At 38.5% G+C, this 17,271-nt stretch overlaps 3 protein-coding genes across 3 annotated transcripts; 1 reads left to right on the forward strand and 2 right to left on the reverse strand.

The window, feature by feature from the left end:
- Positions 1-304: 304 nt before the first annotated feature.
- Positions 305-3,280, forward strand: hmox1a (heme oxygenase 1a). The gene is given in 7 exon segments (XM_027141669.2): positions 305-495; positions 803-914; positions 1,136-1,351; positions 1,867-2,136; positions 2,902-2,939; positions 2,941-2,950; positions 3,049-3,280. Coding segments are annotated over 7 exon segments (726 nt in total). The 5' UTR covers positions 305-454; the 3' UTR covers positions 3,088-3,280.
- Positions 3,281-3,340: 60 nt separating this feature from the next.
- On the reverse strand, positions 3,341-9,189 carry mcm5 (minichromosome maintenance complex component 5). Its single transcript, XM_027141668.2, has 16 exons — positions 8,879-9,189; positions 8,221-8,347; positions 7,878-8,006; positions 7,282-7,454; positions 6,918-7,073; positions 6,529-6,698; positions 6,180-6,351; positions 5,943-6,054; positions 5,699-5,842; positions 5,512-5,577; positions 5,257-5,433; positions 5,035-5,147; positions 4,680-4,808; positions 4,380-4,522; positions 4,059-4,186; positions 3,341-3,796 (listed from the first exon to the last, which is right to left on the reverse strand). The coding sequence occupies exons 1-16, from the start codon at positions 9,046-9,048 to the stop codon at positions 3,695-3,697; spliced, it is 2,211 nt and encodes a 736-aa protein (XP_026997469.1). The 5' UTR covers positions 9,049-9,189; the 3' UTR covers positions 3,341-3,694.
- Positions 9,190-10,626: 1,437 nt separating this feature from the next.
- Positions 10,627-17,065, reverse strand: gcat (glycine C-acetyltransferase). Its single transcript, XM_027141685.2, has 9 exons — positions 16,736-17,065; positions 15,838-15,968; positions 15,642-15,743; positions 13,839-13,985; positions 12,371-12,525; positions 12,098-12,180; positions 11,481-11,652; positions 11,138-11,259; positions 10,627-10,952 (listed from the first exon to the last, which is right to left on the reverse strand). The coding sequence occupies exons 1-9, from the start codon at positions 16,935-16,937 to the stop codon at positions 10,801-10,803; spliced, it is 1,266 nt and encodes a 421-aa protein (XP_026997486.1). The 5' UTR covers positions 16,938-17,065; the 3' UTR covers positions 10,627-10,800.
- Between the last annotated feature and the right edge of the window lie 206 nt (positions 17,066-17,271).

Below are 17,271 nucleotides of genomic sequence, written 5' to 3' on the forward strand. Positions count from 1 at the left end.
GTAAATTTTACTGACATTTAGTAAAATTGACCACCACTTGATAAAATGTGCCAAATCAGTGTGCATGTTTTTTCTTCAGTGTCACGGTTTTATGTTCTTCTTTGCTGAGTCACGTTAAAACACTGATTTCTTTTTAACAACATTAAACAGAACATGAGCAAGCCCAGGGCCATAATGCATACTCATATCTTTAGTGTGTCCACTCATGATAAACTTGACCATGTGAGATATGAGTCAGAACTCTCATTTCCTATTTAACAAACAAGGGGGAGGGAAGTGGATATATAAAGGAAAGAGATGATGAAGAAATCAGTACAAGGATAATCTGACACTGGGAGTTCTGGCTGCACGATTATTGGTTATTAATTAACATTATTAATTAACGACTACCGATCTTCTAGCTGAAGAGACTTGTACTGTTGCATCTTATTATTGAATATCTATAGGTTTTAAAATGGATACCACAAAGATGAAAGGAGCCAATGGTGTTTTCAGGTAAGCAGATACAATTCTGAAGGATCTTTAAGAAGCAGTATGGTTTAGAAAACTATTGGAGGTTGCAAGAGGTTCAACTGGCATTTGATCCTGTTACAGATCGGTGGGCACTAATCAAAAATATGCCACTGGTTTATACACTAATGAAAGATTCTGTTTTCAGGAAACTCTCACTGCCACTATTTGAATAGTCAGCTATTTGAGTGACCAGCAATATGACTTTGTGTAGCTGTAAATTTGTTTTAATTAGTCTCTTGCTGTGAACATAACAATCACATAAAAGGCTGTAATTTCTGCTCGTCCACAGCGATCTGTCAGAGCAGATAAAAGAGGTGACCAAAGACAGCCATGTGCGTGCTGAGAACACCCAGCTAATGCTCAACTACCAGAAAGGACAGATCACACTGCCACAGTATAAGGTAAATATACTCAACAAGACTTACACGTTTCTTATGTTAATAGTTGAGTAAACATTTAGAAGATTGTACAAACACCACAATCACTGAGAACATGAACCTCATCAGCACTTTTGCAAGTGACCTAAACTAACATCGTCTTTCTGTTCCTTTCTCAATAATAAAATCAGTTCTCTAAATTGACATGCCCATTCTCAAAGATGCCTTTGTTTCTTTACTTACAGGTTCTTCTGTGCTCCCTGTATGAGATTTACCAAGCGCTGGAAGAGGAGCTGGACAGGAACTCGGGCCACCCAGCTGTGGAGCCCATCTACTTCCCTCAGGAGCTGGCCAGATTGGAGTCTCTTGAGAATGATCTTGAGTATTTCTTTGGGCCACAGTGGAAAAAGAGAGTTATAGTACCTGCAGCAACACACCGATATGCTGAGAGGCTTCGAGAGGTACATGTTTGTACACCTTATTTATGTTTAAAACCATTTTTGTACAGGGTCTCTTTACTGATTTTTTACAATGGCAGTGAGTGTAGGAACTATAATAAGTAATAAAAATAAGTAATAAAATGGTAGAACATTAAGTTGAAAAAAAAACCAATTAATTGTAGTAAAACTATAAGCAAAAGTTTATGTGGTGCCAGTGGAAAATATAATTTGCTGATATATTTTTTGTCGTACTTAGTCCCAAATTATACAGAATGAGGATATGAAAGGGACACATAAAATTATAAATACATTAAAGTACACTTTTAAAACGTTGGTTTCCTCAAATGCAGATCTAGCCTTTTAAATCAGAACCCATCAATGTGTACAAAAAGGAACATATATGGAATAATAATGTTTCCACACATGGGGCTCCCCTAGACAAAACCCTTTAACTTTCAAGGAATGCTTCTTTGGAAGCCTGTATCATGTTTATATTGCCATGTCTTTCTAACCCATTGGTTCTTCCTTCGATTTAGATTGGCAGGAGCAACCCAAATCTCCTCGTAGCTCATGCTTACACCCGTTATCTTGGTGACTTGTCAGGAGGTCAGGTCCTAGGAAAAATTACCCAAAAGTCCATGGGACTTGGCAAGGAGGGTGTGGCATTCTTCTCATTCCCAGGAGTGACAAGTCCTCACCGATTTAAGCAGCTGTACAGGAGCAGAATGAACAGCATTGAGCTGAATGAGGAGGAGCGCAGGAAAGTTCTGGATGAAGCTGTCAAGGCCTTTGAGTTTAACATTGAGGTACGTATAACATGAGGAACTTGGCATAAGTTTAGTAACCATTTAAATTTTTTTATGTAAAATATAGGTAAAAGGAAATGTAAAGATCGATATAATGATGGACATGTGATTTAAATATCAGTTTTTGGTGTAAGCGTACAACCTGACAATTAACACTGCAGGAGTGCACCCAGCTCTCATCACTCGATGTTAGACCTTAAAGGTTTTTAAAGGAGTGTACCTTTGCAATCCTGGAAACCTTACCATACTGGTAATGTTTTAGTGTTATTTCAGATTTTTAATCCATATGAGTGCAACGTCTGAACTATTGGATATGGTATAGATTTTCAAAGCAATTGGTGTTTTTAAAGTTATTTAGAACAAACCTGGTAACAGTGGTTAAATCAATTGATCAAATTCAGAGGCATAATTAAATATTGTACCATTAGCTTAAGAATCAAAGCCATATTTTGGCTATGCCTGAGATGTACACTCTGAAAATTCGTAGTTTGTCTAGCCTTTTTTGTGTTCTTCTTTCGGCTTTTCCCTCTCTCTCTCTCCACCTATCCCTATCTTCTGCTTTAACACTTGCACCCGCTAGCTTCATATCCTCATTAATTACATCCATATACCTCCTCTTTGGCCTTCCTCTTTGCCTCCTGCCTAGCCTTTTTTGTGTTAACCTACCGAATTCCAACTCTAACTAATCTTTTGGATAGAGGGATAATAAAAGTTATTCTCTGTGATCTTATATTATCTTTATGTTTTTGTGATCAATTCTGACAGGTTTTTGATGACCTTCAGAAAATGTTAAGCATCACAGAAGGAACTTCAAGTAAGTGACAAAAACGCAAATAATAAAAGGATTAAAATGTATTTTACTCCCATAATTACTATAGAAAATAAAAGATCGTGCTTTTTTTTTTTGTTTAGGTGGCAGTGGAGCTCAAAATGGACCCATCACACCACTAACAGCCATTAAGCTAACATTAGGACTGTGTGTTGCACTGGCAAGTGTTGGTATAGGAATCTATGCTGCTTTTTAAAATGTTACAGGATTATATATAAAAACTTACTTAACCATAACTGATTATAAACAACTGTATTTTGAAATACAGGTCTGAACCACTAATGCTACTTTCTAATTAAAATCACTTCAATTTAATGAAAATGTCTCTTTACTCTGGAAACAAACTGCATAACATGGGCAGTAACGAAACAAACGTCACATTTTACAATACTTTATCACCACCTGCTTTTACATACAAAAAACACACCACACACAATATCAGTGAAGATGCCCTTACAAACATGGGAGTTTAACAGCATTGTTCTGACAAACAGTAAAAAGCAGAATTTTTAAAGCACATATTGAATTTGTGCCACAACTATAATTAATCAATCATTCTTAAGCATTATGGTTTACAGCATATCAAATATTGATACCAAAGGAAGTGTACCCAAAATGCTGGCTGAACTATTTACAGAAAGATACTTAACATGCCTTCAATATTCAGGTTTCTTTTTTTTTTTAACAATTTTCTTTAAAGGCACACGCACACACAGACACGCATCCCTTCTACTTGACTCTGTAAAGCACCTTCCTCTGCATGCGGTGCTGTAGTTCTCCTCTCCTCAGCATGAGATGAAGGACCTTATATATAGCATGTTCAGGGTATTTCTGTTCAAAGAAATGAAAAAGAAGTCAGTTAAAGAGATGCTGTATTTATAACTGTGATAAAAATGACAAAAGGTGCCAACATTACATGCAAGGAAATCTTAAAAAGTACAAATTTCCCAAAGAAATCCTTTACTCAGGACTGGTGGTCACAAATCCAACAAAAAATACTGACTTTTCAATGATATATCGTATTATGACTCACAATATACTTCAATATTAATTGACAAAATCGATCTGTAAACCTGTGTTTCACATTTCTGACCTGTTTGGTGAAGTCCTGTACAATGCTGTGCTCAGACACCTGAGAGCCAATGGCAAAGCGTCTCTTTAACTGCTTCTCTATGCGGGAGATCATTTCCTGATCCTCCTGGGTAGTGAAACCCTCCACACCTGAAGAAACACAACAATGCTATTGATATTAGCATGCACACTGAAAATATACAAATAGGCGGATGACAGGTAGAGCCTGAAACAACATGCATTGATAATCATCTAAGTTTTAAACATAAATGTGTGCCAATATTTTACTGTCTTGATATTTACTCAGTACTACCAAAGAACACAGCAAGTCACACAGCCGTACCTGACAGGCTACCAGACAGCGCAGCATCCAGAGTAGACACCTGGAAAAGACGAAGCGCCTCATCTACCTCCTCTTCTCCTGCTATCGCTTGCAGCTTCATCTTTGCCAGAGACTCAGCGATACGTACAACTGCCTCCAACTGCCTGTAAGCGAAAGACAGACAGCACTGTTTAAACAGAGCGGTGACAGCAAGATGATTAAAGCTTCGAAATGTAATGAAATCTATAGACTGCATAATGTTAGAGATAGCCATAGAAAGCGCACAATGCTAAATTTAAGAGTTAGACTCCAAGCCATCACCTGACAGTGATGGGGATCGAGGCTCTGCGATCGCTCTCTCTCTCATGCTCCCTCGCTCCACTCCGCATCACCACATAGCGGTTCTTTAGCTTCTCTGCCGCAGCCGCAGACAAACGAGGACCACATTTCCTGTCAGGATACAATCCTAAACATTTAACACAACTACCTCCTGCATGTTTAACGCTGTGACAAGCTAAAACAGATCTACATACTATACATGTAGAATTAACACGAAATTTAAAAGCTGACAATACTACTGTATATGCACTCTAGTCCAGAGGTGGGCATCTGAACACTAAATCTTTCCTGAAAAGATACAAGTGTTGAGGTACAGCAGGAAGGGAAGCAGACTTACGTTCGGGCATAAGCAATGTATTTCTTCAACATGGCCAAAGGAATTTCTCCCTCCACCCCCTCTGTCTGTGTCTGAGCACTGAGATGCACGTTCATCACGTGACGAGCGAGCGTCTAAGAACATACAAAGATCATTTAAAAAACTCATTAACCAACTCTAATTCAACACACAGAATATGAATTTTAATAGTGTTCCCCGGATGGTACAATTAATTCCACACACCATGTCTCTCTGCTGGTCATGTTGATCCTTGATGATGAAGATCATGTCAAAACGGGACAAGATGGTGGGCATAAAATCAATGTTATCTTCACCCTTTGTGTCGTCCCATCTGCCGAACACAGAGTTGGCAGCCGCCAGCACGGAACATCGAGAGTTCAGAGTGGTAGTGATCCCAGCCTAAAAACAGACCAAGACAACACATCAGTAATATACCAAGCTTACAGACCGATACAAAAGGACCGAAACTGTGCACACCTTGGCAATAGATATAGTCTGCTGCTCCATCGCTTCATGAATGGCTACTCTGTCATCTTCTCTCATCTACAAAAAATAAAAACAATTTTAACACTGTAAGAAGACAATCAACTACAACTTTGCACAGGAAAATGTTAACCATGTGAAACTGTACATGTTTAAGAAGCATGCACTACTTGAGCTTTACCTTGTCAAACTCATCAATACACACCACACCACCATCTGCCAGCACCATAGCTCCACCCTCCATGATGAAGCCACGCGTGTTTGGGTCTCGGAGCACAGACGCTGTTAGACCAGCTGCACTACTGCCCTTCCCGGAGGTATAAACCTGAAAACACAAGAATTTCCATTTTAGCAACTGAAACTTAAAATAGTAATACAAAGGGCTAACATGAAAGAACGTGCAAACAATTGGACATTCAGCTCACCCCAATAGGAGAACATCTCTCTACAAATTTTAGCAGCTGAGACTTGGCTGTACCAGGGTCTCCAAGCATCAGCAGATTAATATCACCTCTGCGGGTAAGACCATCTGGCAACCTGAGTCCACACACACAAAAAGAAAAAAACAAAACACCACACACACACACACATGCTTGGTTAATGTGTTCAATTGTCTTTATTTACTTTAATTGAATACCCCCAATTGAAAAACAGATGCTCACCTCTTTCTGGAGCCCCCAAACAAGAGGCAAGCAATTGCTTTCTTAAGATCGTCACTGCCATAAATAGAGGGAGCAAGAGAACGTGCAATAGAGTCATAGACAGAGGGGGAAGCAGCCAACGTCCGTAGCTCCTCCTCTTCCTGGGGGGATACTGACCCAGTGGCCCCTCGACCTGATCAATGAAAAAAAAAAGTAATAATTAATTAATTGGGGGGGGGGGGGGTTGTTGTTACACAAAGGACATGTATGTTTAAACATGCAAATTCCAAAACGCACTGCATGGAGCAGTCAATTTACTCAAATCTCACAATTTGGACTGGATTGATCATAAGCCACTGCTTGTATTCACCTGCTCCCTCTGTGTCCACTTGAATACCAACTACACGCAGGTAAGCAGCACGAATACCCACTCCAGCTGCTTTATCACGACCTTTGCTCTTCTGCTGAGCAATTTTCTTAATGGAGTATATACCCATGATGGTCACTCGGTTCCCAGGCACTACACGGTCACACAGATACCTTGAAGGAAAAAAATGAATAACCCTTAGATGTTCAGGTCTTAAAGCTTTATTTTCAGCAACATCGACAGAAGAGAATTAGGAGAAAGACATTTGGACATAAAAGGACATGTATGTTTAAACATGCAAAGTCCAAAACGTAGTACATGAAGTAGTCAATTTAATTAAAAAATTTCACAATTTGGACTGGATCGATCATAGTGAAACTGCTCATGCGTACCGGTCACAGTAAAGCTGCATATGTCGTGGCATCTCTCCATGAGGCACAGCATCGGGAGACTCCTGCAGTCGCAAGGTCTGAAAGTCCACACACACGCACCGGTCTGGGATGATAAAGTATGGATCCACAGGACACTTCACACGGCCCGCTTGCTCACTGCAGAAGAGGAGGAAAAACTCGTTATTTTCTTGAGGCAATATAATATGTATTTATTGGTACTAATTACATATATATCTACACATACATACATATACATACACTATATATATATATATATATATATATACACACACACATACACACATACATACATATACACACACACACACACTATATATATTTTATAGAGATGATAAAGACTCACGTGTTGCACTTGCGGGGCAAAGCGTAGCCCTGTAGGCCAGGTGGCAGAGGGATGTTACTGATGACAGAACGGCACCCTCTGCACTGCAGGCATACTCTAGTGGCTTTTGCCCTCACTGCTGAAGAGGAGATGATGATACCAGGAATCTTTACCAGACGAGACACCTGCTCAGACTGTGGTAAAAATCACAAGCATGGTTAACAATGAATGAACAGTAACGGCAATATTTGTACATGGATACATATACGAAGTTAAAATCTGACTGGTTAGAAGAAACTGATTCATTTTCTATATCAGCAGCTCTGACAGTAGTCCTATATATATATATATATATATATATATATATATATATATATATATATATATATATATATATAGTCTAATATATTGTGTCTATGGTAGCAGCCAATTCTTCCGTTAGACTCTCAAGCTGAAAGGAAGTGTGTGTAATATTTGATATGTGAATGCTTTATGTGAGAAGTTAATGAATTTACAGAAAGGCACATCAACGCTGTCAATGCTTTGTAACTGTTAATAGTAAAGCTTAATTTTTTGTTACTTTGCAGAGCAGAGTTGAAGACATTTCTGGAGCTTACCTTCAGGTTGCGAATAGATGCAGGATGTGCATCACTCTTCAGCATCACCTGGATATCCTGCACAGTCTCTTCTCCTACTGGCCTGGGACGTGTAACCTCATCTGCTACTTCCTGTGCTGCCTCTTCCAGCTGTCAATCACAACCAAACATAAAAAGCTGCTCAAATTGTAGGAAACTATAATATATAATTATATTTATACATTATAATATTTAATATATAAATATACTAATTATATATTAAACTATATTGCTGTATTTTTTATTTAAACATTCATTAGCAGGTTGCTGTTGCATTCTGCAATGACTCCTTGTTTGAAGCTGTTGTAGAGATGGAGGTGCTCACCAGAGGCAGGTTTTCCGTGGGCAGCTTGTACAGGCAATCTGAGAGATCCTCATCAAAACTGGCCAAATCTTCCATTTCCACTTCGATCCAGTACTCTCCAAGAGTGTAGTGCCTCTTGAGTTCATCTCTGCAGAAAATGGCCACATAATAAACATTTACATAATTTAGCAGACACCCTTATCCAGAGTGACTTACAATTTATTTCAATATACAACTGAGCAATTGAGGGTTAAAGGCCTTGCTCAGGGGCCCAGCAGTGGCAGCTTGGTGGACCTGGGATTCAAACCCATGACCTTCCAACCATTTTTTTTTTTTTTTTTTTACAATTTTACTTAAGTTTATACAACTGAGCAATAGACAGTTAAGGGCCTTGGTCAGTAGCCCAGCAGTAGCAGCTTGGTGGAGCTGGGATTCGAACTTATTACCTTCTTATCAGTAGTCCAACATCTGAACCACTAAGCTACCACATCCCTAAACAAAAGTCGACTAGACAAGAATTAAAACATCAATGCACGTAATTAAATCAAACTCTTTCACTGTTTTGATCTTGATAAATCAAATAAGTTGTAGAACACAACATTGTATAACGTGTGACGTCACTAAACAGTGGAGAAAACACAGCGGTAATGTTACTTGGTCCTGATTTTCTTTCCTGTACCTGTATTTGTAGGTAAAGCCGGTGCGATCCGTTCCGACCCTGAACTGTCTCAGGAATTCCCGAAAGCGCTTTTTGATTTGACTGCGTTTCAGGGTCCCTTCGTCTCCGATGCTTTGTCCTCCACCGAAGCTGTCACTGTAATAAACTCCCGGATCGTCAAATCCAGACATTTTCCTTTGCTTCAAGTGCAAGTGTCTTACTAAAAAAAAACACTGCTTACTCAATACGCAATCTAAACCCTTACAGACCTCACACCGCACTCCAGCACACACAAAATGCCTACCACGCTGCTCGTTTCGCGGCAAAACTTTTGGGACCGCCTCTGTTTTTAAGTTAGACTACGCCCACTGCTGACAATGTGAATGACACATTGGTCCACGGCTCCGGGAACGTCAAAAGGGGCGGGGATTAACGACTCTCGTGGCGCGAAAAATCCGGGGCTATGAACAATAATGGCGTTTATTGTATAAAATGGCGCACTCTGTGGTGTAATGAAGTTTAAAGTGACCATACATATTTTGACAGCACGTTGACGTTTATGATCAAAAGAATATATCAGATATATTTTGATATTTTAATGATTATGTTTTGATTTGCAAAACATAATCATTAAAATATGTTTTGATTTGCAAAGCTTTTATTGTCATTTCAACCATACTTAGTACATAGTGAAATTAAATAACGTTTCTACAGGTCCATAGTGCTACATAAAACAACATAGTGGGGCATAAAACAAAAAACAACACATAGCTAAGGACTAACAGTAAAGTGCATACAGTGCAAGACAGACAGCGCAAACAATATGTTGCACTACGAGACAGATCGCTTATAACATTGTTATAGATGTATTTATTATCACTGTTTGTATGGGTGGTGTAGTAAACAGCTTTATATTAACTGAGTGTGTGTGTGCCTGCCAGATTGGTGCAGTTCAGTTCTGGGTGTTGAGAAGCCTGATGGCTTGAGGATACAAACTGTTGCACAGTCTGGTTGTGGGGGCCTGAATGCTTTGCTAACTTTTTTCAGTGTGTGTGAGGAGTGTGTGGGCACATCCGCAACGCTGTTCGCTTTGTGGATGCAGCATGTGGTGTAAATGTCTGTGATAGAGGGGAAAGAGACTCCAATTATCTTCTCAGCTATCTTCACCATTCGCTGCAAGGTCTTGCAATCCGAGACGGTGCAATTCCCAAACCAGACAGTGATGCAGATGCTTAGGATGCTCTTAATGGTCCCTCTGTAAAACATGGTCAGTATGGGGAAGGGAGATAGGCTTTCTTGCTGATGGAGCTGGTGTTGAGTGATCAGGTGAAGTTCTCTGGCAGATGAACACAAAGGAATATGGTGCTCTTGATGATCTCCACAGAGTATCTATTAATAGACATTGGAGAATGGTCACTCTCGGCTCTCCTAATTCACCATCTCTTTTGGAATTCCTGTCTTCCTCAAGTTTTACAGGAGTTTGAGACATTATCAGTGAGCCCCCTGTAACCAATTGGCCACATTATCTTTTCCTAGTATACTAGTTTTGCTTCTTATTTCAACATCTTTCTTTGGTTTATATACGAGAAAATTAACAAATGGCATTTAAATAACGCAACTGAATAAATACATAAAAAAATGCTTGAATAAGTACAACTAACTCAATTAACAAATGTGTCAAATTCCAACAGATTTGTTATTGTCCATCACTTTCTGTTTTTTTTGTATACATAATCAAAACAAAACAAAAAAGACATGAAAGGCAAATATAATATTGAGAAAAGCATTTATTATTGCAAACTCAAAATTTCACACTATGCATCTCAGCAGAATTGCTAAGCTAATATCACATCTCATTGTAACAGTCCATTTCCTTAGAGCTGCTTTTTCTACAAGTAATTCTGTTAAAGGCATCCAGTTATACTAATAGTTGAGCACAAACTCTATGATATGACGCCATGCTTTCGGCCAGTCTGTATAAAGGCATCTACAGCACGATCAATGTCTGACTCGGTGTGTGCGGCTGAGATCTGGACCCGGATACGAGCTTTTCCTTTGGGAACCACAGGGTAGGAGAATCCAATCACATACACTCCTAAGGAAAAGTGAAGAGAAAGAAAATCACAGGCGTAAATTGAGCAATGTGTCATACTTTCACTTATATTTAGGGATTTTTTTAAAGCATCTATAATTCACTTTAGGTTATAACATTCTACATGATCATTTCAAGATAAAAAGTTACTATAAAATGACAGAAAACGGTTAAATCCGAGGTTTTACCAAGTTTCAGCATGTCATCAGCCATGTTGGAAGCCAAGCGAGCATCTCCCAGCATCACAGGGCAGATTGGATGAGCTGTGCCTGCGATGGTGAACCCTGCCTGTGTCATACTGTTTCTGAACCTGGAGGGTGTAATCAGAGACTTGTTTTCATTCACAGTGTGAACTTTTGTCAAGGTGTTATGAAACTCAGATATCTGGATCATGTCCTTGCTGGCTCATTGTTGGCTCACTTTCACTTGACCAAACACAAAATGCTTATCTCATTTCAACTATAAGAAAAATTATAGCCTGTGCAATTCTCCCTTTATGCCCCATTAGATATTTGTACCCTTAACTCCTACCTCATGGTTTTGGAGGCCATGCTCTGTGCAATTTCATTGGATGCCATTAGTAGTTCCACTGCACGAGTGGCAGAGCCCACCACTGGAGGTGGGAGAGAGTTGGAAAAAAGGTAAGGACGAGAGCGCTGCCTGAGTAGGTCGATTAAAGGTTTTGGTCCAACTGTGTAACCACCTGAAATGCGAAGGACATCTTTGAAGTTAGGGTTTATATATATATATATATATATATATATATATATATATATATATATATATATATATATATATATATATATATATATATATATATGATGTATCAAAAACAAACATAGAAACACACTGCTGAGTCAATAATAGTCCTAAAAAACTATGGCAACTTTCCACAAACAAGAGGTCTTAAACAATGGGAAAGTAACAGTTCTTTCCAGTGGGTTGTTTAAATTTTTTTCACTTAAACTGCAGCTAAAGACACAACAGCAAATATGTTATATATTTAACTGCTTTGATACAGAATTGATATATATGTAATAATTGTAACGTAATACATCTTGGGAAAACATTGCCCAAAATCAGTACAACCTCACCAGTCCCACCTCATGCTGAAATAATCCAAAAACTAAAGTTGTATTAACACTTACCTGCTGCCCCTCCAAGAGCTTTTCCCAAAGTGGAGTTCACTATGTGCACTCTGTCCATCACCCCCAGCAGCTCATCAGTACCTCTGCATGAAAATACAAACTATTGTCAAAATCATTACATTAGACTTGCAGATTAATATAGAGACCTACATTGAAGGGGATTTTCTGGATCAAGTTCATTATCTAAGCCACTGATGAATCAATAGTATAATTTATGAACTGTTTTTTTATGATAAATATTCATAACACTTATCATAATTGTCTTCTACTCACCGGCCACGAAGACCCAAGAATCCTGTTGCATGGCATTCGTCAATAAAGACCAACGCTCCATACTGCTCAGCAAGATCACAGATACCCACCAAAGGAGCCACGTCACCATCCATAGAGAAAACTCCATCAGTTACCACCAGCCTAAGCCGGCAGGACTATGTGTGGGGAAAATAGGGCATGTATTATTAAGGATGCAACAAACATTATAAATAATTATAAATATTTGTATCACTGAATTATACCTTGTATGAAACAATTGTAGTCTCCAACTCTGCTCATTTCACTGTCTAATCTAATGCAAAGTTGTGGACTTAATCCCTGATGCACCCTTCCTTGAACCAACAATTGAACACAGTAAAAAGTTTTTAGAAAAAAAAAATCTTGCTTGTCAAATTAATTATACAGAAGTTTAGCATGTACTGCAAGCAATTTTTGAGCAGCTTGAGTTATAAAACCTAAAGATTTAATGATTTAGGGATGGGGTGGAATTTGTCAAGCTTGTTGATATACCCATCCATCCATCTTATGTACTGCTACACAGGCTCGTGGGGACCCTAAAGGCATAAAGGGTGTGAACTTATCACAGGGCACAATTGCACATGCACAGACCCATTCACACACTACAGAAAATTTAGAAATGCCAATCAGACTACAACACATGTCTCTGGACTGAGGAGGAAATTGGGAGTACATTTATGGCTTTTAGCAGATACCCTTATCCAGAGTGACTTACATTATTATTTCAATTTATACAACTAAGCAATTGAGGGTTAAGGGCCTTGCTCAGGGGCTAAGAAGTGGCACTTTGGTGGACCTGGGATTCAAACACATGACCTTCCAATCATTAATCCAACATCATAACCCACTAGGCTACCAGATCCCTCAGTACCCAAGATCCCTCAAGAGTACATGAAAGACAGCAAAGCATGGAGGAAAAAAAAGAAAGCTCTGCACACACACAAGGCACAAGGCAGAGATAGAATCAAACCCAACCCCAGAGGTATTTAGATTTAGTACTAATGTCATAGAAGATCAATACATCAACAACATGGGTATTTTTTAACAACAGACGACACTGCTATCTTCCTGACATTAATTCTCTAATGTTTGCAAAATTATGTTAATGTTTGTTTAAAGTATATTATGAAAAATATTCATTATTATGTTACATATCCCTTCAAAAAAAAAAACACTAATGTAAGTTTTCTTTTCGGCTCTTTTCCAGTAATGGAACATAGTGAGCGTTTATAGTGGTTTTTGAGGTGCATTGTGGGATTATTTTTCAGAAGCAAATGTTCTAGTGCACTTGAAAGATTTTGCGATTGATTCAGCCCCTAAAATGTTTAACAAAAACTGATCAGTGCCCGAACAACTGAACTAGGGGGCTGATTGAGACACACTCATGGTGTGGGTGGATTAGCTAGTGACTTTTTCTTTTACAGAGCATAGGTATAACCAATGTGTCTACCTGGGATTCTTTCAGTTTTTCCTCCAGATCATCCAGGTTCATGTGCTTGTAACGAAACCTTTGTGCCCGACACAATCTAATTCCGTCAATGATTGAAGCATGGTTTAGTTCATCAGATAACACAGCATCATCTGGGCCCAGGAGAACCTGGAAACAAGAAATATTTTCATATTACATTCAACATTTATAGCTTATAATGGACTAGTTAGCTAGTTAAGTGCATTTATACCAACTAAGGAAAACGAATGATTATATTCATTCGTTTCCCTTAGTCAGTAGTGCACATGACTTTTGCATCTTCAGTAAACTTCAGCAAGCCACTGGACAGTGTTTTGGCAATGAGATGTGGTATTTTATATCTGCATAAATGTGAAAGACATTTAAGTCTTTATTTTTATTTAGATGTACTTGATTTGCAAGGTTACTGTACGTTACACTAAAAGATTCATTAGACTGGATGGTGCAGGGTAAAAACAGAGTTTATTGACAATTGGTCCGAAACAACTTGCATGCTTCCACAAAATCATACACCTTTTATCTATTCTGCGCTTTTACAACATTTTCCTCCCGGACAGTTGGGAGTTTACAGGACACAATTTTCCTGTTCTTCAAGAACAGTGTCACCATAATTAAACTGCAAGCATACAAGCTAAAACAATAATGAGTGTCCATTCCTATCTCTCTAGGTTTTTCCAATACTTCTGTCTGGTACCCATTAGGTCGCTAAGAGTTATAATGTGGGTTATTTTCTCTGCAAATCATGCACTTTTAATTTAATCTACTTTTTTAAAAATAATTAGCTTGATGTTAACTTTAGTGCAGGGGTGTCAAACTCAGGCCCGCGGGTTGTATTTGGCAAGAGACATCATATCAAATGTACATTACAGCTGGCTAGCCACATGCTCCGCTAATACTACAAAACCCAGAATGCCTTGCCACTGTATTGACGCGTAGTCACGAACAGCAAGCGCTCCTCATTCTCTGTTGACAGTCGTTAACAACCACGTTACAGTCACATCGGGCAAGTTAATTCCACCCACCACAAAAATGGCCAAACGAAAGATGGACAATAGGAGCTTTCAAGACAGGTGGGAGGCAGATTATCTGTTCACGAATATAAAGCACAGACCTGTTTGTCTTGTGTGCTAACGGAGCTAACGTGTCTGTAACGAAAGAATATAACATAAGAAGACACTATGAAACGAAACAGAGTGTAAAAAACTGAGTTTGAATATAGGTTTTCTTTATGCTTTTTCTACTCCAAGGCATGTCAAAAAGTTGGATTTTTTTGGAATTATTATTTTTGGTTGTTTTGTTGTTGGTTTTGAAAAAGATCCACTTCAAAAAGGAACTTAAAATGATACAGAGAGAGAGGCATAATTTATTTTATTTATTTAAATAAGAAATGAATACCATTGATGTGTCTTTTATTTCAAATTTAATTTCTTATATGTTTGTAATATCAAGCTCTGGTTGTTCCAAATCCTGTGTTCAAGCAAAACTAAGTTTGTTTAGATATGAAAAAGGTTGAACATTACATATCATTTGCAGTTAATTTTTCAATAAATATTCAGTTTGGCCCGTGACTTTATCTCAGTTTTATATTTTGGCCCACTGTGAATTTGAGTTTGACACCCCTGCTTTAGTGTATTTTGTTTTATTTAATTATGATTTGAATTTCGACTTGATTGTTTAAAAAACAATTTGGTTATGATTTAAATAAATATCACCTTTTGGTGTCTTAATCTCACCCATGTTGACTTCTCATTTGTTAGACATATACAATTATGAAGGTTGAAATACCTCAAAGAGACCAGCATTGGCATCAAAGCAGCTTGCATACAGGATGCAGTCTTCTCTTTCATGAAACTCGGCTATCTTCTTCTCTAAGTGCTTGTGAAGATCCTGGTTAAAAAAAGAAAAAAAAAATTGCCTGATTGCTTGGTCACAAAAGTCACAGTTTCATGTCATTCATTTGTCTAATAATCTCTTTCTTCACCTGTGTCCCGCAGATGAACCTGACTGAACTCAAACCAGCTCCGTATTTCTGCAGTGCTTCAATTCCAGCCTTAATAACCTCTGGATGACTGGACAGACCCAGGTAGTTATTGGCACAAAAGTTCAATATATCTAAAATGTGTAAAGATACAATCAAAAATTAATTACATTAAACAATGATGGGACAGCAGAAGAATTGTCTGGTTCACAAAATGACTCTTTAGACATGAGAACAGAAAATAATGGCCCTACTAACAAAGTGAGTGTAACAAACAGGCACAAGTGGATTTAGCTAAATATAATATTAAACATGTCTCATACAGTCTTAATGAGTTTTCATTGATTTTGTTACCATAATGTAGACCACAACTGTCTGACATTAAACACAGTGTAAATTATACAGTGACATTTAACTGTTTGACTTATTTGCACAAAATGAACGGTTATGTAACAATGCCAAGCCTGGGGCATTGCCAGAACACTAAGAGATATATGATCCTTTGTGGGGGAGTTAAAACGTCCCTAGGGGGGAATCATTGTATTATCCACAATTTAAAATTGTAATATTTAAGGGATTTACTTCTCAAACATTTTTCCTTTTTTTTTATAATGTTAAAGTTTTACTTTAGGTTGGTCAAAGTTACTTGCCATTTGCAAGTGAAATAATTACACACCATGTAACACTTAAATGTCCAGACTTGTACACACACACACACACACACACACACACACACACACACACACACACATACTTTTTCTCACTCGTGAAATCAACTTCCAACTCGGGATAGTGTGGATTTGCATAACCTAAGCAAATGCTACAGAAAGACCATTGCAATATTTCGAGTCATATAGAAGTATGAATAAAGTTATTTCCCAGAAACATTCCCATCGCTCACCGCCACGACTGCCCTCCACGTTGATATGCGGTCCCTGACTGGACGTTATGACTCTTTCCCCTTTCCAGGTCCCTGCAGCGCGGATCGTCTCCAGTTCGCCCTCCAGCACCGACCTCGCGTGCGCGATAGAACTGACATTCTGGCTCCTAAAAGTGTCTCTAAGAGGATTTTTAAGTTGACGAATAATCACGCGAAGTGACATGGCGCTTCTGCTGTCAAAGCCGAGAGGAACGTGTTGCACAAACCAGTGACGTTGAGCGGAGGCCACGGGGCGGACTGACGTATGGCCTTGTACTTCCTTTGTAGGAGTAACCGAATGCACCAATCAAACTGAGCGTGGGCGTGGTCTCCCGTGCTTCCTTCAAGCGCTGCTTAAATTCGTGTTTTCCTAGTGTTCCACTACATTTAAGAGAGTATTTCATTAAAAAAATGTTTTTCTGCTTTTGTTGATAGCTATATAAACTAGAAGAAGAGTAAAAGAACATAAAAAGTAACATTCGTATAATTTAAAGTTAAGAGCATTGATTTTGTATATA

Source organism: Tachysurus fulvidraco, chromosome 15 (genome assembly GCF_022655615.1).
Source record: "Tachysurus fulvidraco isolate hzauxx_2018 chromosome 15, HZAU_PFXX_2.0, whole genome shotgun sequence".
NCBI lineage: Eukaryota > Metazoa > Chordata > Actinopteri > Siluriformes > Bagridae > Tachysurus > Tachysurus fulvidraco.

Excerpts from the sequence above, each read along its gene's own strand:
- gcat (XM_027141685.2), bottom strand. The coding sequence starts at position 16,937 with ATGTCACTTCGCGTGATTATTCGTCAACTTAAAAATCCTCTTAGAGAC. Across the intron at positions 13,986-15,641 it reads CCAATGCTGGTCTCTTTGAG|GTTCTCCTGGGCCCAGATGA; the intron begins GTATTTCAACCT and ends TCTTGTTTCCAG. Across the intron at positions 10,953-11,137 it reads TGATGACATGCTGAAACTTG|GAGTGTATGTGATTGGATTC; the intron begins GTAAAACCTCGG and ends ACTTTTCCTTAG.
- mcm5 (XM_027141668.2), bottom strand. The coding sequence starts at position 9,048 with ATGTCTGGATTTGACGATCCGGGAGTTTATTACAGTGACAGCTTCGGT. Across the intron at positions 6,055-6,179 it reads TTTGGGGGCTCCAGAAAGAG|GTTGCCAGATGGTCTTACCC; the intron begins GTGAGCATCTGT and ends GTGTGGACTCAG. Across the intron at positions 5,843-5,942 it reads AGAGATGTTCTCCTATTGGG|GTTTATACCTCCGGGAAGGG; the intron begins GTGAGCTGAATG and ends TTGTGTTTTCAG.